Source organism: Anabrus simplex, chromosome 14 (assembly GCF_040414725.1).
Source record: "Anabrus simplex isolate iqAnaSimp1 chromosome 14, ASM4041472v1, whole genome shotgun sequence".
NCBI classification, from domain to species: domain Eukaryota; kingdom Metazoa; phylum Arthropoda; class Insecta; order Orthoptera; family Tettigoniidae; genus Anabrus; species Anabrus simplex.
In genome coordinates this window covers 86,482,426-86,502,484 of record NC_090278.1, presented here as the reverse complement: position 1 = coordinate 86,502,484, position 20,059 = coordinate 86,482,426, and the positions used below count along the sequence as shown (strand labels likewise).

At 38.0% G+C, this 20,059-nt stretch overlaps 1 protein-coding gene across 2 annotated transcripts in view; it reads right to left on the bottom strand.

Moving 5' to 3' along the window:
- Nucleotides 1-1,774: 1,774 nt before the first annotated feature.
- The window catches only part of LOC136885672 (protein sidekick-1-like), a 66,771-nt gene continuing 48,486 nt past the window's right edge, over nucleotides 1,775-20,059 (bottom strand). For both annotated transcript variants that reach the window (XM_068230213.1, XM_068230214.1), the window contains 3 exons: nucleotides 14,621-14,826; nucleotides 9,782-9,908; nucleotides 1,775-4,043 (listed from right to left, as the gene is read on the bottom strand). In XM_068230213.1, the coding sequence (XP_068086314.1) occupies nucleotides 3,309-4,043; nucleotides 9,782-9,908; nucleotides 14,621-14,826 (1,068 nt within the window). In that variant the 3' untranslated portion in view covers nucleotides 1,775-3,308. The remainder of the gene's footprint in view (nucleotides 4,044-9,781; nucleotides 9,909-14,620; nucleotides 14,827-20,059) is intronic.

Genomic DNA, 20,059 nt, shown 5'->3' with positions numbered 1-20,059 from the left:
TTAAAATTATTATTATTATGGTGGGTGATATTAGTTGAATTTAGGTTATTATTATTATTATTATTATTGATGTTCTGGACCCCACAGCGAGATGCAAGACTGCTACTTGGCAATAAAGTACATCTGCTGCCATTGTCAATGCTGACAATGTGACCAGCACCATCATCACCCGTAGGCAAGTGCGCGAGATTTCTGGTGATATGAATTATATATTTCTGTGCATTATTGACCTTATTATAGAGGTGAACAATTGCTCGGTCAATATCATTCCTATCGTATATTTCAAATGTGGTTACATTTTTATTTATATGCCAGGAGAATCTAGAGTTATCTAACTTTAAATTCTCTGAAGGAAATCATGGCTCTTGAAAACGAACCCAGCAAAGATTAAAAATGATCAGTTTATGAGCAGAATCAAGTACATTATGAACAGTAATATAAATTGGTCTCAACTCCTTTTTCACCCCACCGCCATTAAATTGATTACCCCCCCCCCCCAAATAAGAAGGCATGTTTCTTTATGTTTAAAGGAGATTCCAAATACCAATGTTCACGTCTGTTACCCTCAGTTTTGAGATATAATTATCCCCATAAAAAGAATTCACTTTTTTCACTTCCTTTCACACTCCCCCCATTAAGTGAATTTTCCGAAAAAAAATACTTGTTTCGTTATTAGTAAAGGATCTTTTAAATACCATATACCACGACTGTAACATCTGCAGCTTTTGAAATATGTGTCCTCATAAAAGCAATTCAATTCCTTTTCAGCCCCGCCCCCAAGATGATTTTCCCCCAAAAATGCGCTTTTCTTTGTTTTTATAGAAGATCCAAATACCAATTTTCACTTCTGTAAAAGTATCCTCATACAATTAATTCAATTAATTTTTCAATTCTTTCACCCCCCACACCCCCTCCTCATTGCATTTTCCAAAATCAAAGGAATACGTGTTTCTTTACTTTTAAAGCAGATTCCAAATACCAATTTTCACGTCTGCAATATCTTCACTTTTTGAGATATCAATATCCTAATACAAATAATTCAACCCCATTTTCAGTCATTTTTACCCCCCAACCGAGTGTTTTTTCTGAAAACAAGAAATACATGTTTCTTTATTCTTATTAGAGATGAAAAATACAATTTTTCACTTCTGTAACAAGTTAAGTTTTTGAGATATACTGTAGACATGCTCATTTTAAAATTTCACCCCCTTTATAGTTCCCCTTAAGTGGAATTTCTGGAAACAAATCACCTATGTTTCTTTACGTTTACAGGAGATTCCAAATACCAATTTTTACGTCTGTAACATTTTACGTTTTTGAGAAATACTGACACGTAATTATTGTTTCTTCCTTCGACAGGAAGTATCAAGTTAATTAAAAAATAAACTTCAAATTCTTTCTCCTATAAATTTTTCATATTGAATACATAGAGCATCAGTTATCTGCATAAAAGTGACATTTTATTTTTGAAATGTAACAGAGAATTATGATTCCTAATAGATAAAAGATAAACCCAGCTAAGTTTATTTTCAGCAATTCCTTCTTGTATAACAAGCATTTTCATGCTGTAATAAAGTTATACCATATGCAGTTGTGATTACCTTTTAATCTCACCATCACAAAGAGACTACAAACACAATATGCACTGCCATCGCAATGTGGTCAACAACAAATTTGTGCCTGTGAAAAGTTTTATCAACAAGTGTTCAAGAAACAAATTTCACTGTAAATTAAAAATGAGAGAAACTTCCACGCTATGCAAGTGCCCAGGTTGCCCAAGCCTAAACCTGACACTGGGTTTAACAAAATGGACGTTGCACTTCTCAGCTAATGCTACTATATATAGATGTTAGCAGTTAAGAATGCTAACAACTAAGCTGTACTGTTTGAAGAGTTCCAAAATTACTGTGATCAATCGAGAGAAGGCTTATCAAGTTGTGTTGAGTACAACAGGACCTGTAATTTGAAAAGTAACACATAACAGGACATAACCAATGGCAGGTCAGAGTGTGAAGAGGGAACAACAGAAAGTCGAGACGAGGACAGACAGAAAAAGGACAAGTTCTTGATTTGGCACTCGTTTGTTCCTTTCCAATACTAATAAGCTGAAAATTTATTACAAGAATAATAAGTAAATATTCACCTAATGTTCACATCATTGATGCTCTACTATACTCTTGTTTATTTTAAAGTATTGTTCAAGATTATAACAGTTCAAGTTTTCAATACTGCTAGATCTTTTTTCCTTTTGCTCTATAATTATTATGTTAATTTAAAAAGGGTTGATAGACATTTGTAAACATGTTTTTAGTCTTCCATTGCAGTGGATTCTGCCATTCATTGGTCTTTTGGGAATGTTTGCAACTGATTCTTACCATAACTAAGAATCAGTTTTATAATGCTCTCTCGATCATTTTATTTCTAACCTCATTTGATTTGCTAACTTCTAAGGTATTTAATAACATCATTCTTCTGCCCTGTTCTTAGCTGATACTGGATTCCTGTAATTCTACTTTTAATATTAAAAATTGTTTTAAGACATATTTCTTTTACCCTATTCTTTGGTACTGTTCATTAGATTCTTATAACTCAGTCTCTTATAATCTTCAAGTTTCTTTATTCAGCATTCTTTGGTAACATTACTTACATAGATTCCTATCAATAACCCCCTTTTAATATTGTTAGGATTCTTTTTTAAACTTTGTTCCCTATTTTTTGGTTATATTTCCTAGATTCTTATTTTCATAAGTTTTATGCCAGTGGTTCTCAACAGGTGTGTCATGACATAATTCTGTGCCCAAAGAGTCACATGCTGTGCCAAGAAACTTTGCCACTTCTGTGATATTGTTGGTAATAGCAATTTCACTCCAGTGGATATCTTCGCTTACACCTCACAATAAAAAATTTGAATTATTAATGAGGAAGTTGAAGACATTGTCACATACATTTCTTGTTCAACAAAGTTTCTCGTCTCTCCTACCCTCCCCAATACTACTTTCATGACAGTTAAACTTGGAATTAGTTTGCTTTACTATTAGATTACATCACTCATTTTCAACATTCCTCCTTTTAATCAGAAACATATCCATTTTGATCTTACGTTACAAAAATAGTGCTCATAACAAATGTAAAAATTAACACTCTCAAAACATACCAGAACATGCATAACGTAGTGTTACTACTGCAAGCCTATGAACAACTCACTGTTGAAAGCAGGATCGAGTTTCTTACAGTGTTGCCAACCTATATGTTAGTGTACCGTGAACAATTACATATTGAGAACCACTGTTTTATGCCCAGATTTTTCTCTATCCTTTGGTAATGTTTCTAATGTTCTTACTCCCCTGTCCAATTATTTTATTGTACTTGATTGATTGAAAATGTATTTTTTGGTAGTGTTTCCTTAGATTGTTTGAGTTTTGGCTTTTATTCACTGAATTACCTACACCTTTAGGATATTCAATTGATATGCTTTTAGAATTTCGGCATTGCTTCAGCAAATGCAGTTCACCTTGCATCTTATCCTTTCCTTCCCCTTGTAATTCCTCAGTTTTATTGATACCATGTACCTGTTCATTTCTTTCTGAGGCTAATCCCGATAACTGATACTCTGAATTGCTGGTATTAAAATGAGAAGTTTCCCCAATTTTGGCCTCCGACTTTGATAATTCTATACGTTTTGGAATAATGTAAACACATTGCTCTTGTGATTGCATTTCTAATTCATTGTTCTCTTGCTCAGAGTCCTCTTGAATTCCTTTATTCGAATTATCAAGAACTGAAGCAGTGTCAGTGATGTTAGTGTGTCCGTATGCAGACTTCAAGTGTCCTGTTGGAATCCGCAGGTCACTGAAAGGTCTAGTGTGGAAGGTATCACTTGAAATTCTTCCATAAACCCTTCTATCAGCAAATGCAGACATAGCAAGGAACTCCACTCTGTATGTAGTATCAGGATCTAGTGGCGTGTTGAAAAATCTGCCAAATCTGCCAGCATAACGAGCTCCTGTGCCCAATGTCACTTTAAAGGACAACTCGACATCAATCTGAAAACGAACAGAGAAATAATTTAAAACAACAACAAAAAAGGGAATATGAATTAACTTTGAAAATTAATGTTCATTTTTGGCCTCAAAATTGGCTGCAGGTGTGATAATCTCTTGATTAGCAAGAAGAAAAAAAAATACTCGTCTTAATGCCAATTGCACACCAAAGTAACGTGGAACGTGAAACTGACGTCCAAGAAAACTAACATATTATTAGCAATTGGAGTCCTCACATCTCCACAAGACATTATTTGTGATGTCAGAGTAACAGAAATATAACTGAAACACGTTTCCCTGTAATTGAGTTTTTTTTTTCTCCATTTATTCTGCGTAGTTGACCATTCCAAAGAGTTTAATTTTTTAAAATCTTTTTGAACTTTTGAAATATTTATCTTTTGAGGTTATGTTTTCTGTATTGTAATTTCCATGTGATAAGGTCACTATAATGTTATATTTGTTATTTTATTTTAATGTATACTGAAAATAAGTCCACAAAATGTTGCCATTAATGCTTTCAAGGCCCGTAATTATAGACATAATACTGTATGTCCTGTCAAGAAAATAAACTCACTCACTCACTCACTCACTCACTTTGGCTGATGATGACACTTCAAATCAAATCTGTTCAAACCGGTCCCAAATGAACAGGTTGTAACTTCTATTTGGTTCAACTTAACAACGGAGTATTGAAAGGTGGATCCTTCCTTCTATTTAATATTGTATATTTCTCTATTCAATGCGGAACAATCATGAAATTTTTAAATGAAATGTTTAATTCTCAATGACCAGAATCAAACAACGGAGAGGCAAGCATCCAGCATATTGGTGGAATGAAGAAATTGCTGAGCTGAGGAAACAATGCCTGCGACTCAGATGAAGGACACAAAGAGCACGACACAACGATGAAGCTCTCTCAGTAGAGTATAAAACTATGAAGAAAAGACTGCAAAATACAATAAAAAATAGTAAAGCCAATAAGTGGTGGGAAATGTCTAAGGAAGTGGATGAAAATCGATGGGGATTAGGGTATAAAATTGTTATGAAGAAATTTGGGATGCTTCCAAGTCCGATCATGGATCCACGCACCATGGAAGAAATAGTAGATACACTATTCCTGATCATGCAGAGAGGATTGACGATGAGGCCGAGAAAGAGCTAGATAATGTACCACCTTTACAATTGAAGAATTGATAACAGCAATTAATTCCCTTAAAAGTAAGAAAGCCCCCGGACCAGATGGTATTCCAGCGGAAGTACTTAAGATGGCAGTTGAATTATGTCTCCAACTGCTGTTGAGAATGTATAATCATTGTTTGAAAGCGGGAATTTTTAGTTTTCATTGGAAGATAGCTAGACTGGTTTTGATCAGTAAAGGAAAAACCGGGGGTTACAGACCTCTATGTATGCTGGACATTGCTGGGAAAGATTTAGAGAAGCTTCTACAGCCGAGAATACTCTCAGCAGTTCGATTAGCTGGCGATTTATCTGACCAGCAACATGGATTTCGCAGAGGTCACTCAACGCTAGATGCGGTGAAGGAAGTGGTGAAGACTGCAGAATGAGCTCAAATGGGTAATCATCACTCTAGAAAGCTGACACTTCTTGTGACCCTAGTTGTTAAAAATGCTTTCAACTCGGCAAGATGGAGTGATATTTTTGAAGCTTTACAAGAAATGTTCAAGCTACCAGAATATCTCATGCACATACTGCAAGACTACTTGAAAGATCGTACACTGTTATACGACATGGAAGACGGTCAGAGAAGAAAACGGCTCACAGCTGGTGCAGCGCAAGTCTCAATTCTTGGACCAAACCTTTGGAATATTGTGTACGATGTTTGTTACTGCTGGATATGCCAGAAGATGTGAAACTTGTGGGTTATCCTATGATGTGGCTGTCCTGATAGTAACTCATAACCTACAGCTGGCTCAATTTAAACTGAATCAGGTGATGCAACGGGTTACAGAATGGATGATAAATCACAGGTTAGAACTCACAGATCATAAAACAGAAATTGTCCTCCTGACGAGGACTTGGATTGATACTGTTGTATCGATGCAGATCGGGCAGATAGTCATCGAAACAACTAGGAGCACAAAATATCTTGGTGTAACGCTTGATACTAAGCTTACAAATTGGGACCACATCCATCGGGTAACAGATAAGGCAGCGAAAACCATGACTGCACTGAGTAGACTCGTGGGAAATATCAAGGGGCCGAAATCTAGTAAAAGACGGCTTCTTATGTCCACTGTTAAATCAATACTTCTATACGAATTGGAAATTTGGGCTGAATTGTTAAAAATTGCAAAATATCGAACAAGAATTGCGGCTGTACAGCGGAGAGCAGCTTTACAAATTGCATGTGCACATTGTATAGTATCAGAACCTGTGATTCTAGTAGTAGCAGCAGTAGCTCCTATTGACTTGTTGGCTTTCGAAAGACAAGAAATTTGGCTCACACAAGGAGAGCTAGGAAGGAGATGGGCAAAGGCTTTGGCTCTCAGTCGCAGAATGCAATGATGGCAAACGAGATAGGAAGGTGATTTCTAGAGGGAAATGGACGAAAAGACTGATACCTTCTCTGGGCGTATGGGTTGGCCAAAATCATGGTGAAGTGAACTACTATCTCACACGGTTCTTGACAGGTCATGGATACTTCCAAAAATTTCTTCATAGACTAGGGCTAGCAACTAGTCTATTGTGCATATACTGCGGCGATATTGATGATGTATTACATACTTTCTTTGTGTGTGTTCATTGGCTGCCATAAAGAAGATGCTTAGAAGATATGCAGGGAGAATTGACACCAGAAGGCACCGTGTCAGTAATGCTGCGAAGTCAAGAGTCTTGGGATCAAGTGGCAGTCTACGTAGAAAATATTATGCGTCAGAAGAAGGAGGATCTGGATGATTATGACAGACAGTAAAGCAGAAGAAAGAAGATGAAGCACAAGATGCATTAAGCACAGCATCCGTCCTGAAGTAATGCTAGAGCGGTTTGCAGGGCAGAGATAAACGTCGTGGGAAAAGGGAGTGTGGTTTTTAGTGGGTAAGAATCTCCACACACTTGCTGAATGCAGACCCTCACAAGCATCTTATGAAAGATTTTCCACACTCCCTCGCAAAAAAAAAAAAAAAAAAAAAAAAAAAAAAAAAAAAAATTATTATTAACTACATTTATTTCAAGATATGATTGAGCAAAGTATGAATTGAATTAAAGTGTACCTATGTTGTAAGATGATATTTTTATTGATAAATCATAACCTTATAATTCTCATTTTTTATCCCGTATTGGCATCAACACAACTAAGGTTATGTTAAATGGAGAATCCCACCTTCTAATACTTGTCAGGTTTTTATAGCTAGTTTATATATTTACATGGCATAATCCAGCTTAAACTCTGAGTACAATATAAATAGTTCATGTTCCGTTCCAATTATGGAACATCTTCAGCTAAAAGATTTACATAAATTGACAAGCAGTCACAAAGGCGGATAAAGTAAATGTGTCAGTTATTATGCACAAGAAAGAGTACACAGAAAAAAACAAAGCAACACAGAACACCGTTCTTAAGGACATATGATTTGACATGTTCACCAGACTTAATCCTGTCAATAATAACCTTCAATTCAGCATCATCTTCCTGATGTTTACCAATATCCTTGAAAAGGTAAGGGGAATTAGTCAAAACTACATTAACAAAGGTCAAAACTTGCACCATCTACTGTCTGATTTTGATGTTTCTTTGTATGATCATATCTCTGTGTACACAGACAGCTCTGTGCATGACAACCCCTTTTTGTTGGATCTATATGTACAGATTATCAATAAAGTAGCACGGAGTGGCTTACGCCTCTCGTGGCACCCCATCGTATCGGCCGACAATCCGGTGGATGCGCCCTCCCGGGAAGTGCTGTCCTCAGTACACGCGAGCCTCAACACTATAAAAGCGAGGCTTGCCCTGGGAGGGCCGTCAATCGGCTGATGGTCAGCAATGGGGCGTCACCAAACATTTCTCGTGAAACAGTGCTTGCGCTAGTCTTGAGAAATCTCAAGCCCCGTCTCAGACTGACCATCACTAGTGGGAAATGTAGGATAAGGAGAAGGTTCATAATATACCAAAAAAGGGAGGGGAAAAGAATAGTGATAGAAAATAATTAACACAGGACATACAAAAAGTATTTTACTGTTACGAACTATATATGTATTTTCTCAAGTATATCTCACCATTCCATATATAGCACACCCTAATTTTTGATATGGAATTGAGGGAGAAAATAATCACTGCTTATGTCTCACATTAGTCTTTCTTCATGCTCCAATATAAACACAGCAAGGCATTCGTGCCTGTTTTCAGCTCAAGGTCAAAAAATAAAATTAATATTTTTTCAGTTCTTCACAATTTGGTTTTATGTCAGACAAGTCTACTATTGAAGCAGTAGAGAACTTAGTAAATGAAATATTAGTTGCTTTCAGAAAAAAGAAAAAAAAAAGTATGTACTGCCCTGGTAGACCTAAACACTTTCCCCTTCATATTCAGACAAACCACACTACCAACCACCACAGAAAAACGCAATAGTGATTACATCTCTGCACATAAGGTTGGCATCAGGAAGGGCATCTGGCCATAAAACAGGGCCAAATCCACACGTGCGATGCAGTTCGCACCCGCGTGGGAAAAAGTGGTAAGAGAAGTTTGTTAAAGAACAGTGTAGAATGTTTACATGTACAATTTATAGCTCTCTATAGCCTAGAAGTCGTGGGTTCACTACAAAAAAATTTGAGGTTATACATGTTGGAGGCCCGCTTTTTTTTTTGGCTCTAAAAGTGGACGAAGTAAAGGGGATCTAATACGCGAGTAAATATGGTATATGACACTGATATAGTAGGAGTCAAGAAGACATTTCTGCGGTGAGATTGAAACATATGCCTTCGACCCTGTTCTCTTGGTTCACTACTTAGAAATGCACACCATTATAATATCAGACGACACTGCAAATTCTTTCTTTCATGAGTGCTGAGAGGTTTATGATGAAGTTAACTGCCTGTCTGGAGGAAGAAGTACAGAAATGATATATTCTAGCCACTGACAAGCAAAGAAACCACGTGTTCATTTTCTGACTAGAATTAAGTGAACAACAGCCAGGTGAAACCTGGCACTGTATACAGTTTATTAGTGTAAGGGGACCTCTACCAAAATTGATGGTTAATATTAGCTTGCATCCGGGAGATAGTGGGTTCGAATCCCACCATCGGCAGCCCTGAAGATGGTTTTTCGTGGTTTCCTATTTCCAAACCAGGCAAATGCTGGGGCTGTACCTTAATTAAGGCCACGGCCACTTCCTTCCAACTCCTAGGCCTTTCCTATCCCATCGTCACCATAAGACCTATCTGTGTCGGTGCGACATAAAGCCACTAGCAAGATGGTTAATATTTAGAAGAAATTTAAATTAAAAGAGCGCTTCCTTACGACTGCTGAAGCAACAATAAGAGGGTTAGCTCTTCTGAGAAACCATCTTTATTCTCAGTAATACATTTGCTCAACTCGCAGAAATACGCAATAGTGAATACATCCCTCTACATAGGGATGGTGTCGAGATGGGCATCTGACCCTTAAAAACTGATGGCCAGTTTCTATAATAATACATAACAACAAGAGATCGTCAAATGATACAAGTTTAGGGCAGAAAAGTGTTAAAAATAATGTATGAGTAGAGTAAAGAAAAACAACTTACTGGATGAAGCTCAAAGGCAATGTAAGCTTTAGGACCCAGAAGTTCTTGGAACTCGTGCTGCACATTCTCCTTGAAGAAATTCCCCACATTTACCTCATACGGTGTATAGACAGCCATGAAGAAAGCACTAGAAAATAGAGACAACGTTATTCTTAGTATGGTAAGAGCTGTTGTTGTTGATTCAGGTCAGTGTAAAGTCTGGTGATAACTTCACTTTTAAGGGCATTGGACATGATAATGTTTGAGAGGTTTGCCATGGTTCATTTCTGCTAAAGCAGACTAAAGGCATTGCAAAACTTAATATTTCTCTGCAGTTCATATAATATTCATCCAGAGTTACATGTCAATTATTATGCAGCATAAAAGCATCAGTCTAAACAAACATTGGAATTACCAACCTTTCATAACCTTTTGAAGAAGGAAGGTTTCAGATAGGAAATAAAACCCGAGTCTCAAGATATATCAGGATCATCAGTGCGTGTGTGCATGATTTCTCAGGAAGATCTTTTCTGTTGTAACGTGCCGGCGAGACAGCTTGGTTGCACAGCGCTGCTGTGTCTTTAAAGCATTTATACTGTGATCATAACATGTAGGCTATCGTGTTGTCACCGTAGCGACACAGTATAACCCCTGTAGGGTCAAATATGTCCATTTTATACTTGTTTACGAGCATGGTCAGTACAGTCTGGATGTAGCCCACCTTGTAAGCAGAATATACATCACAGAAACTTTGTAATAGAATATTTGAGATTTATAAATGAATTGCACTGTATTTGAGAAGAGTAAATATACACCCAAATACTTGACATACTCTTGCATACACTCAGCTCCAGTTGTACAGTTTGAGCAGGAACACTGAAGACAGGAAGAGGAAACTCGCCAGAGAAAAGAAACTATGTCAAACACTACCACGCTGCCCCACCTTCCATCGGCCACATGTTTCATGCAAGAATTGGTCTGATAAGCCATCAGCGCCACCTCCATCGAGTGGACCAATGAATTACGGAACTGCAGGCGAGAAATGTAAACTCGGATATGAGTATCAGCCAACGGCGACAACACTGTTATAGCTGCAGCAGTAGAATACTCAGCGGAGTGGCTACGGATATGGAACCAAGCTCTGCATTCGGAAATGAGTGGGTTCAAGCCCCAGTGATGATTGTCCTGAGAATGGTTTTCTATGGTTTCCCATTTTCATTTCCAGGCAAATGCCAGAAAAGTTCCAGTTCCTAGACAACAGCTGATTCCTTCCACCTCCTTACCCAATTTTATTCACCATCATGATTTCATTTCTCCTCAACCGAGGATGGCATCAGGACGGTCATCCGGCCGTAAAAACATGCCATATAATTTCATCTATCTTCCTCCCAGACCCTGTATCAAGAAACAGGACTGAGGGCTTCACAAACATAGCTGGAGCAGAACATTATTTTCCTCAAAGAACATTAATGCGTCAGTAGAGGTGCAATGTTATCTGAATACCTTCCACGCACATCAAATCCTTATGGAATTACAACTAAAGCTAATATTCAGCCTTGGTTGTTCTGGCTTGAAAATTGTGTAGAGATTGTTCTCGTCTTTTGCGTCCTCATACCTATCAGCGTCTCCCCTTCCTACACAGAGTTGTCATTGTGTTTATTCCAATGATGAATTCCTTTTTATGTTCCTATCTCTTGCCCTGAGCTGAATCCTGGCACTGGTGTGACTTATTTGTGTCCCAGGCTCCTCACTTTCATCAACTCTAACTAACCTCAGTTGGTCAACTGCTGTCCTCTTCTGAGCCCGTCAGTATTAGGTTTGCAAAGCGTAGGGTGACTCGTTTTCACTCCCCTGATGGTCCTTCACTTTACTTTACGAAACTTTCATTATTCGAAGGATCAGACCTTTCCTCTTTCTGATTAGTGTTAACAGAGGATGGTTGCCCAGCTGTATTTAGTCTTGAAACAATAATCACCACAACCATGTCCGGCTCCATGGCTAAATGGTTAATGTGCTGGCCTTTGGTCACAGGGGTCCCGGGTTCAATTCCCGACAGGGTCGGGAATTTTAACCATCACTGGTTAATTTTGCTGGCACGGGGACTGGGTGTATGTATCGTCTTCATCATCATTTCATCCTCATCGCCTACGGGTGTCAAATCAAAAGACCTGCACCTGGCGAGCCGAACATGTCCTCAGACACTCCCGGCACTAAAAGCAATACGCCATTTCATATTTTCACCACAACCATATTTTCATCTCTCTCGATATAACATATTTCAACACTTGTTTGTTCCTTTCTATTACTTACAAAGACAAATAATTAGTATTGGTAAGGAACAAGCAAATGTCAAATCAAGTTGTACAGAGAGGTAGAAACATATAACAGGACTAAGACAATGGCAGGTAGTGTGCGAAGAGGGAGCTTTAGAAAGGGGAGACAAGGATAAACATAAAAAATGCAAAAGGACAAAGACAATGTCTGCATCTTCATACACTACCGTCTTAGACTAGATCTAAGTTGTTCTACATCCATCTCTTCTCACACCCCCATCCGACGAGATCATTTTTACTTCCCCGCTTCATTAGGAGGGTGAGCATAAAGAGTCATTAAGGGGCCACCTTGACAGATCTGTAGTCTTGATGCAAAAAGTGTACGAAAAACAGAAAGTGAAATAAATCCAGGAAAAGTTATATGTACATTTTTCCACTAGATGGAAAGACATAGAATCATGGATATTTGGGGCTTAGAATATGAGAGAGTAACCCATTATGACATGCAGACGGTACAGATAATGAATACATCCTTTCTCTCCACCCACAGCGGAAATAAACGAGTACCGATAAGTCGAAAGAAAGAATTTTCTCTTCTTTCCGTAGTGTTCACAATTTTAATTAATTTTTTTCTGTTAAAATTATTCGCCACTGCTTAGTTTAAAGCCTCTCTTTATAGGCCTAAGACGTCCCATCATCAACATCTTCCAAAATCATATCTTTCTGTCCACCAAAATGGAGTCGTTCATATGACGTACAGCGGTTGCCTAGTTGCTGCGTTGGTTTTTTTGTCGTCACTAAATTGCTTATGCTAATTCCAGATAGAACCCCCAGTGCAAAAACATATCCATGTTCAAAGGGAAGACATGTTAGATAAAGGTAAATACAGATGCTAAAAGATTAGGAACACGGGACGAATATAAAAGGAAGAAGAGATCCAAATGGGGTAATATGAGTAGTGTTCTCCCTAGGACCATTTAAATGGGCACACCGCCCACCCATTTTTACAGACCACCCAGCTAACATATCCTAGATATCTGGTAGTTGCATCTTTCTTTCCAGCCTTTCCACTCATGACTGAGTATCGTGACCCAAGGACTTTGTTCTTTCTTTTATAAGCTGATGCCATTCTGTACGAACTTGTGTTTTCCAGACAGTAATTCTCCATGGTAAGTCCATGATCTCTTACTTGATCAACCCTTCTTTCTGCGACCCGAAATTGTGACCTTGTGCCAGGTACTTTTCCTTGGACAATTAATTTTTCCAGGTTGTCATCCTCTCTTCTCATAATGTGACCAAAGAATTGCAGGATTCTCTGGTACACAACTTGGCATAGACTTTCTTGTATTCCAATTTCCTGGACGACAGAATCCTTTGTTCGCCTAGCTGTCCATGGTATTTGCAACATCCTTCTCCAACACCACATTTCAAAGGCATTGATTCGGTTCCTGTCTTTAGCTTTTATGGTCCAAGTTTAGCATCCATACAGGAAGATCGAGAACACAAGTGAATGGACTAATATTTTCTTTGTATTCATAGATATTGCTCTATCTTGCCAGATCATCTTTAATTTTTCCATAACTGTATGTCCTAGAATGATGCAACGTTTGATTTCTTTTTCGCAGCTACTTGTATCCTCGATTATTGAACCAAGATAAGGAAACTGACAGACTCTTTGGAGATTGTTCAGGTGTTTTGTTGAGAATCATTAGTTTTTTGTCTTGCTCCAATTAATTTCCATGCCAAGATTGTGACTTTCCTGTTGTACACGATCCATTATCTCAACAAGCTCCTGTACACTGCTGGCTACAAATGTGGTGTCGTTATTAATTCTCTTCCCACCAATCGAAAATCCTCCTTCTCTACTGTCAAGGGCATGCCTCATGATATATTCACCATAGATCTTCAACAATTGAGGTGATAAGATACATCTTTGTCTCACACCTTTGGAGACTTTAGTTATGTAAAAGTAATACATATTTGAGTTGTTGGGTGCTCCAAATTAAAATGTAGGCCTAAAACTGATCATTTAAATTATAAATATTCAATATTGTAAGCATAACTGCATCATTACATTGAGGTTTAAGTATTCAGCTTGACTATTATGTAGTGTTGTGCGCGGGCGGTCTCGGAATTGGCGTGGAATTGCAATCGAGCCCTCTATTTCGCATTACGTCACAAACCCATTGGGCATTCCACAGCAACAGCCCCAGTGCTATATGATTATGAACGAACAGTAGAACACTAGAAGTTCAAAATACCCTTATATTTTGTTCAGAATAATAACACTAAAATATTTCAATTTTGCTGTTAATGTTTAACTCTCTGAGATTACTGTTAATGCCCCGAGGGGAAAACATTAAAATTTTATCATATTCATTTTTTACATAGTATTCTCTGCCTGGCTACTCAACCCTGCCACCCGGCTGACGAAAATTTCAGGGAAGAACACTGATAAGTATTATTATTTCCTATTCATTACTTTATTAAAAAAATTGTGATGATTGTGTTATAAGACAGAGTCCACAGACACTAGGTACTCGGAACTGATAACCAGAGGAGATAGGATGTATAGCAAAACCCTCACCTTATTGGACTTCCAGTATCAGTCTGCTGTTTTATTTCAATAACTGCTGTGGTTGCCGTGATGGACTCCCTGATCACTTCAGGTTTCAGTTTTAGTTGCGGAGTAGTGGGCAGTGTAGAGTCCCTGTAGGTCAGTGGTTCCCCAGGTTTGATAGTGACAGCTCGGACTTCCAGCATATAACCAGAGGCAGGAAGTAGACCCGAGACCTACAGAAAGACAGGAAATCCGTTCCATATATTAATTAATTCTTTTAATTTAGTCATTATTATTCAGTGCCCTTTATGAGGTTGATAAAGGAATCAAGATCAACAGGAAGCAAATAAAAAACCTCCGCTATGCAGAAGACACCTCCTAACTATTTAGAAGACCTTCAATTCCTTTTGAACAACATCAATGAGGTAAGAAAATCTGACCTTAAAATATGAACATTCAAGGCTAATTCATGGTCACTGGCAAGCAGAAAATGAAGGCATGCCCAGAAAAATGGATTAACCCACACTTTTTTTAAATAGAGAAAAATTGAGTTTTGTGAATAAGGCAGGAAAAAAATTATCTGTATTTATTTTTGTGAACATATACTTTCTTTAATAAGCAAAAAAAAAAAAAAAAAAAAAAAACAATATCAACAATAAAAGTGGGGCATTTACACTGAACTTCTTTGATCCTTCACAAAGCTATATCCAATATTAAAAATAATCTTTATACAGTGAAACCTCGTTAGTGCATTCCTCATTAACACGTTTTCCTGCTTAGCCCATCATAAAAGTCGCGATTCTCATCGTATTAGATCTATATAAAAATACCTCACTTATCACGTCACAAATTTTTGCTATTAACGCTTAGTACATTCACATTCTTCCTAGCCCTGAAAATGTTATTTGTCATCTCTTGTGAAAGAAACGTTATTTCCAACTTGAGTAAGAGCCATCGCCACAGTTATGTGATTACGGGAAAAGGCCTTAAATTCCTAACTTCACAGGATAAGTTGCATCTTCGGGGAGCAAGCCTTTAGCCTCAGGAATTTTCAGTTTTGCTTGCCGATTAGCAGCAATATTGATGAATAATACAGTGAGTCTATTTGTGCTTGTATTTTGCATTCCAACCAAAAGTTATAAGTTTATTTTCTGTTGAGTGGTAGAGTGAAGTGTAGCGAATATTTGTCGCATGATACGATAGCCTATATCTGTATTAGGAACATAATCGCGTGATTTTGACTAGCATGGTGCATATTTGTCTTGTGATAGCCTAGTTATGGATACGGAAAAAAGTCGTGAAATTCATTAATAATGAAGACAAAATTAAAACCTGTCAGAAAGTGGACTAGCATTCACATCTTAAAGCATGCAGAGGTCGTAAATGTTGAACTCGTACCTTCAAGTTTCGACTCAAGTTGGTTGAAGTTTATTCAAAATGGCAGCAAAAATCATTCCTCCCAGTCGCATATGGTTGAGTGTAAACTCCAATTCATTGTCTAAGAATGTGACCAGAAAATAATGTTTAATAACCCACTGCTCCGAAATAAAAGGCTTCTACTACCATTTGTTTTATAAAGAGTGTGATCTGCAATTATACGTCGATATTTTTATTGGCCCCCGTGCATGTGTTTTCATGTTTGGTGTTTTTTTTACACCATTCACTGCACTTGTTATTTTATAAGCCCCAGCGGAAAAGGTTTTCATATTTGTTCTATCGTGTTTTTCACACCTTTTAATACTTTTCTCTCGTCTTTAGAAATGGTAGATATAGTTTTCACTGTACACAACGTAAAATGCCCTCATGTCAGAAAAAAATTGTATCTAATGTTTCCATATACCTGTTGGATAGTTTTTATTTGTATATTCAGTAGTATGTTTTCTTGCTTAACACGTTCTTTTTTGTTGTCCCCTGCAGAAATGTCTTAATGAGCTTTTACTGTATTAACTCTTAACTCAAATATAATCATTGTAATTTGTCATTTAACCTTTTTTGAACATGTTATATACTAAGGTTGTTGCATTTTCAAAGTGCATTTTTCCCGGGAAATTTATGGTTGAAGATGTTATTTCATTATAATCATTATCATCATCAAAAAGTGGCTTTTCAGGAATGTTCTCTGATTTTGCAACAGATTTAATGTTTTGGTAGCATGCATGTTAAATTGGTGGAACGTAATCCATCAGCTCCTTTGAATATTTCAGTTCTGCAGGATTTATGGATCTTGACACCATGATAGTTGCTGGAGAATGTTGTCACACAACTAAGTGAGAGTCTCCCAGCCAATTTTGTTTTCTTCTAAGCTCCATAGAATCATAAGCCTCTATTTCACTGTAATTATACTTTTTAAAAGGCTTAAAAGATTAGTCTTTAGTTACTTTCATTGTGATTGTTTTTATTCTCAGTATCGAGTGCCAACATAAGTGCAGTTCAAGAACTGCAATATTGATATGGTTGAATACTTCTTTGATTATTAACCTTCTAAAATATTCTGTACCGTGAAACTGAAATATACTACTATAAGAGTCATTCAGAAATATACTTTCTCATTTAGAACATTATTTACTGCATTGGTTACCATGTTAAGCACTAGTTCCACAACTTGCCTCTAGAAGGCAAGCTTATTAGATAATGCAAATCCAGAAACTTAAGAACTTTCACCTTTTATATTTTACCTAATGATCGCTGAAGGGCAGCCCACCATCACAAGAGATGTACATCTCTTATCCAACAACAAATGGCAGCACTTAACTCTCATTTTTTAATTTTGAGAGTTAACCTGTTTTTTTTTGTGGGGGAGGGGCATGTCTTCAACTTTTGCTAGTTGCTTTACGTCGCACCGACACAGATAGGTCTTATGGCGACGATGGGATAGGAAAGTCCTAGGAGTTGGAAGGAAGCGCCCGTAGCCTTAAATAAGGTACAGCCCCAGCATTTGCCTCGTGTGAAAATGGGAAACCACGGAAAACCATCCTCAGGGCTGCCGACAGTGGGATTTGAACCCACTATCTCCCGGATGCAAGTTAACAGCCGCGTGCCCCTGATCGCATGGCCAACTCGTCCGGTTGTCTTCAACTCTCTCCAACCCCAGTATAATCCTGGACAGAAAGACTATTAAAAGGGGGTCATATTTCAAGAACCTAGGATTCTGTTTAACACAAGAATGAGATCCGGATGTAGAAATTATTAGTGGTTTTAACATTGTACTAACACATCAAATGTTTTCAGTGAAGGAAGGGTGGGAAAGGGCTAGGATTGGGAAAGTACCAACTATGGCCTTAATTAAGGTACAGCCCCATCATTTTTCTGGTGTGAAAAATTGGAAACCATCTTCAGGGCTGCTGGCTGTGAGATTCGAACCCACTATCCCCCGAATGCAAACTCATAGCTACGCGAGCCTAACCGCACGGCCAACTCACTCGTTGGAGGCAGGAATCAAAATGAGAATCGGGATTGAAAAACGTGTATTTCTGAAAATGAATTATCTTGTGTGAAACAGACCTCAGACAGAAAACTCGCTGGCATGTCTTGAAGTTGGTGTGGTGTTAACGGTGCTGCTTTACAGTGTCGAAGGATGATAAATGAAGGCTTCGTCGGTGAACCGACTATATGGATGTAGCCTATAGCAGAATGTTCAAGATGATGATGCTTGTTGTTTAAAGGACCTAACATCTAGGCCATCAGCTCCTCATAATAGTACTTAGCGCTAGGAAGTAGAACCATGGTAATTGTCATGTTGTGGTACTAATCAAAAGTAGCACAGACTCGTGGTATACCACACATTATGGTACTACTCACAAGTAATGTAATGCGCACATGTAACACAGACCTATGATGTTTCTCACATTGTGGGGCGCCACTTACAGGCAACACAAACCTGTGGTGTTCCGCACGTAAGTGCACTAACCACAGGGACTTGTACTATCCCGTAGTGTTCCTCACATAGTGGATATTAATCACAGACAAGGCAGACCCAGGATGTCGCTCATTCCTTGGTCGCCCCTTTTAGTCACCTCTTACGATAGGTAGGGGATACCGTGGGTGTATTATTCGTCTGCTTCCCCCCCACCCACAGGGGGTAGCAGAATGTTCAAGATCCCATGGGTACGCCATGTCACCACCGAGGAGGTACTCCAAGGAAAGTAGCTTATTTTGGTCACATCTTTAGAAATGACAAATAAGTGACGTACAACAGATCACAGAAGGTAAGATAGAAGATAAACAAGGCCAAGGGCAGAGAAGATAGATCATCCTCCGACATCCATGACATAGCAATTCTGTTACAGGAAACACAAAATAGGAGAAATTACTATGTGATGGCCGCCAATCTTCTGTGAGGAAACGGCACCAGAAGGAGATAATCCATTAATTTGGTCAAATATTCTTATTTTATACAGTGTTATGAAGAACAAGAACAAGAAGGGGGAAATGGAGGAATTAAAGAAGACTTCAGACCTGAGAAAAAGATAGGTAGTACATGAAGGAAGATGAAAAAACTAAAAAAGGTGGAGAAGATTTCATATATAATATGCTCATTGCCATAAAATTACAGCCAGAGAACAACTTGAGGCAACCTCTATGGTTCACAACCATAATTGTAACTCGGAGCTTTCTCCATCCAAGCTATAATGCCTTTGACAGTCAAGAATGGATGGAAATCTTTTCAGTAAATTTCCACCGCTTGGTACTAGCCAGGGAAGACTGCATTCGGATACGGTGGGCAGCCGCTTGAAAGATGAGTCAGCTGAGTCCGAGCATCTGGAAATGCCCAAGACAAACCAAAGACTAAAATTGAAACAGATAAACTATTTAGCAACATATAACATCAACTCTCTGGCAGAGGTGGGAAAATTAAAAATCCTAACTAATGAACTAGACAAACAAGGGATCCTTATAGCAGGACTACAAGAGATGAGGAATTCAGACCAGGAACCCATGGAATCCCGAGGGTATAGAGTGTACAAAGGCATCCCTGGAGAAAGAGTGATGAGGAATTGTCCACAATTTGGTACAGGATTCATAGTAAACTTGAAAATAATTGATTTGATAATAGATTTTCAGGCACAATCCCCAAGACTCCCGACGCTAACAATAAAGGCATCGAATAAATGCTCACGCTCCTACAAATGATAAAAACATTAGGAGAAAAGCCAGAGAAGAGGTGGATGAATTCTAGGACCTCCTGGATCAAACAGTGACAAATATAAATAAAAATCATACCAAAATTTTAATAGGTGACTTTAATGCACAATTAGGTAAAAAAGAGATACAGGGACTTAATAGGAAAATGACTAGCTCAAAAACAGACCAATAAAAATGGCATAAGATTGATAGACTTTTGTAGAAACCATAATATCATAATATATTAAAATCTACATATTTTATGAGAAATCCTAATAAACTTAAGACATGGAAACACCCAGATTGGAGAAAAGGAGAATGGCAATTAGATCATGCCTGTATGGA